At 44.2% G+C, this 3938-nt stretch overlaps 1 protein-coding gene across 1 annotated transcript; it reads right to left on the bottom strand.

Moving 5' to 3' along the window:
• Positions 1-602: 602 nt before the first annotated feature.
• On the bottom strand, positions 603-3610 carry LOC109753180 (large ribosomal subunit protein eL36-like). The gene is made up of 4 exons (XM_073507163.1): positions 3087-3610; positions 1963-2163; positions 779-864; positions 603-618 (listed from the first exon to the last, which is right to left on the bottom strand). The coding sequence occupies exons 1-4, from the start codon at positions 3165-3167 to the stop codon at positions 603-605; spliced, it is 384 nt and encodes a 127-aa protein (XP_073363264.1). The 5' UTR covers positions 3168-3610.
• Between the last annotated feature and the right edge of the window lie 328 nt (positions 3611-3938).

The raw sequence follows: 3938 nt of genomic DNA, 5'->3' as shown, positions 1-3938 counted from the left end.
CGACCCATCTTGGGCGGGTTACACCAGTATCTATATCCTCAACACGCTGTTTTTTAATTAGTTTAGGGCATTTAAACACTTTGTAAAAGGTTGGATCCACCACCAAAACTAGTTAGGGATTATTTGCCACATGATGAACATTTTAGTTTTAATATTTGAAAACTTTTATTGTTTGCTTGATTTTGACTTTGAATTTAAATCGTTTTCGAACTAACGTGAGATTAGCAACAGTAATGGAAGTGACGTGGCATCATTAGCAGAGGTTCACTGTAGCTTAATTATCCGGGCGTCACAGCTGCAGGCCACATCATCATATTTGAGCATTAATATTTCCGTATTACTACCCAGGAACTACAGCACTAGGAGTACACAGCAACTAGTAGCAGAACTAGAAGAAATAGCCAAATTGAGTGTACACCAATATCATCAGGAACATGAGTATAACAAGCATCTTGCTTTACTGGGATAAAGTGACACAGCAGAATTACTAGGATACAGTGACACAGCAGCAATAAGATAACCTATTATGTGCTACAGGCTGACATTTCCAAAGTGGCACGTTTGATATGCTAAGGACTTGTTGATCTAATCCAGGTTTTGTCTTACAAATTAGTTTTGCTGTAGATTCAGCTAGTGTTCAAGTTATAAACAGTTTCTTTTTACTTGCCATCTTTGTTTCTTCTCCGTGACATTTAGTAGCACATAGGAGTATATCCTGTTGTGCCTATGCATTGCAAGAGCCAAACCAATACTAAATATTATTGCAAACCTAACATACTTGAACAACTTGGTCAGGGCAAGAACAGACCTGATGAGCTCTGAAGTTGAACGAATGGTGAACGAGCCCGTGGAGAGGCAGAGCACCTGCATTTGACACAAACTGCTAAGGATCAATGCAAACCAAACGCACTATTGATATTGTACAGAAATGGGTAGTAGGATTCAGACAGTGTGAATGTGATACAGTAAAAAAATTGCATGCTATGCACATCAAGTTAAAAGCCACAAGTTATATAGTAGCCTCAAGCAGAGCAAGTGTACAACAAGTTGATAAAATAATGCTCAGTCTTGCCGTGTACTCACAATCCACATCCAACAGCCCACCATCTCGTATATACATCCAAACCATAAAAATAGCGGTCAAACAGCAAGGTAGTGCAAAGAAATTAAGTAAACTATTGGCTATTAAGTAGTATACTCATGTGGTGAATTTTAAGGAATACTTAATCTATACTTTGCATCTACCAAAAGCAAATCTCCTTGAACAGGTTCTAATGCCAAACAATCCAAAGGCATCTAACTGAAAAAGGCAAAAGAATGGTGCTTCTGCTGCAGTGAATTGAAACCCAAAGCACCCCCAAACAGTAGCAGACTAAACTAGCTAGCTCTAGGAGAACTAAAACGCTAGCTGCAAGCAAGGAATGGAGGAATGGATGGTCACCGTTACTGAAGTTGATGCTTCAGGAGCCCGCCGGCGTGGTGGTTCAGGTGGTCGAGGAAGAAGAGGAGCATTACTGCATAATCATCATGAAACAATAGTGATTGAGTAAATCATAAAGCAAAATAACAAAATCATAATTAATCTAAATCGACTCAGAATCAGATAGCATATAATGAGCATGGTTACATCTTTTACTAATCAAAGCACTTGCGCGCACAACGGCAAAACTCTCCACCCGCTCTATCTTCACAGTGAAGGAAGCGAGCCATAGAAAATTTAGTACTAGGGGTTGCTTCAACTTCCATACTAAGAATGAATGTAATGTATCATGAAAACTTTACCTAATCCTTGAAACAAGTATGCATATTATTACTTTTAATGCCTCTACGAGTCATGATCCCGACCTCCGGGTCAATATGTAACACATTTTGCAACTGATACTAGTTCACAACAACTCATTTTTAATAAAATATAGCGTCCTAACTCCTAGTTAGTTCCAGAACTGCCCAAATTTTACACACCTCATCTTCCTGAGGACACTGGACATCTCCTCTCTTCTTCTTCTTCGCCCTCTTGTGGGTACCCAATGTTCGCTTCACCACCTTCAGGGCACGCTTGTCCTTGCCAACCTTGAGAAGCTCAGTGATACGCTTCTCATACGGAGCAAACCCAGCGACCTCCCTGATCAAGTTCCTGACGAAATGCACCCTCTTGGTACCTTTCTGCAAACCAAAATGGTAACCGGTCAGAACAATGAGAATGAAAAACTTAAACAGGAGTAAACATCACAATAATATGAATTCTAACTACCACAAAGGATCTATTGCACTTGAGAATGAAGGAATTGTCAAATATTCAACAAATTCAGAATCTAAACTGAATTTCGTCTACCAAATAAACTAGAACACCTCAAATCTAGTCTGCTAAGAGTATTTATTTATCTACACTACATAGTCAAAGAAATTTATAAATAAAGCCCAAAACATGATGCCCATGGGCATGTCATATACATATCTTCAAATGACCAGCTGAGCAAAGCAAGGTGATCATTATTAGCAAGATGAAATATTTCACCGATTAACCAACTAGCTTTCCTGGATCACTCGAAAGGAAAGACACAAAATTCCTCCAATAGAAACGGCCGCACACTTTAGATCCACCAAAACCAGCAGCAAGCCATGATCTACGGAAGACTCGCCATTGCTCCATATCGAAGCAAGCAAGCTACCACGCCACACAATCTACCAACAAGAAATCGAGCCTAACACTTGAAACCCGCACAGATCAACAGAACAGCACAGGCACAAGCACAACAGCACCAGCGTCATCTGTATGCAAGATGTGTCTCGCAACAGCTCTGCAAGGCTTGATTTAACACACTGAGGAACATTATTGATTTGGTAAGTGCAGAATACCATTACAATGCTCAATTCAACTAACAGGATCATCCTGAGACGAGTTTATACAAACAATCAGGAACACGAAGTGCAGCACAGCAAGTCGATCTACCATATCTATCAGTTGCATCTAATTAGGCACCCCGAAACCCTACCTGACGGAGAATGGCCCGAACGACGAGATAGCACGGCGCCGGGTTTCGGAACCTGAAGGGGAAGGGATCGCCTGATGGCAGCGGTTGTGTTACCTGCGCCTGCTTCGCCCTCACGTATGGGGAATCCGCCGCCGGCGGCGCCCTCGGCGGCCGGGAGCATCCACCGCTGCTCATTGGCAGGGTGACGCGGTAGGAGCAGCAGCTGGCGCTCAAGCGCGGGGTGAAGTGGCTCCTGGGGACGGCAAAGCCGTCGGGGGTGCCGGGGCTCCACCTCTCCGCCGCGGCTGGTGGCGGCGCCCTCCCCCTCCCGCTGGTGGCGGCGCCGCCCTCGAGTTGGCTACTCAAAAAGATCTATGGAGAGGGAGGGGAAAGGATGCCGGCGGTGGAGTGGAGGCCGGGGTGGTCGCTCGTGGCTGCAGGAAGATGTGCCCGTCGGATCTGACCGGAAGAGACAGAGGAGGCCGGTGAGGTTGGGCAGCTCGCTTGATCTGCTGAGGGGGTGACTGGGTGGTGGAAGGGAGGGGCGGCGGAGGAGAAATCTAGGTCGGGAAGGGGGGCGGCGAGGAGATGGGGACGAGGGAGGAAGGGGGCGACGGGGGGAGGGGTCGATCTGAGCTAGGTTTTGGGCTGCGGGTGGGGGGTATCTCTTTTTCTTTTCTTTTTTTTTCTTTTTTCTATAGATAGATGGATGGATGGATGGATGTGGGATGGAGAGATGGATGGATGGATGGGCGCCATGTCATCGATCCGTGGACAGAGTTATGATTGGTTCAGAAAATCAGTGATGTAAAATAGTTTTCAAGTACTAAAAATAGAGGGATTTTGTGAAGTAGCTATCAAAAATATTTTGCAAAAGGGCACCACACAAATTTTCACTAGAGTTAGACAACATTTTATGGATTAGGACCAATTTGTATGCATTTTTCATATTTCTAGCTATTTTTT

The sequence above is a fragment of the Aegilops tauschii genome, chromosome 2 (genome assembly GCF_002575655.3).
Source record: "Aegilops tauschii subsp. strangulata cultivar AL8/78 chromosome 2, Aet v6.0, whole genome shotgun sequence".
In the NCBI taxonomy this organism is placed as follows: domain Eukaryota; kingdom Viridiplantae; phylum Streptophyta; class Magnoliopsida; order Poales; family Poaceae; genus Aegilops; species Aegilops tauschii.
Note: the sequence above shows the minus strand (reverse complement) of the source record. Positions and strands in the feature narration are given on the sequence as shown.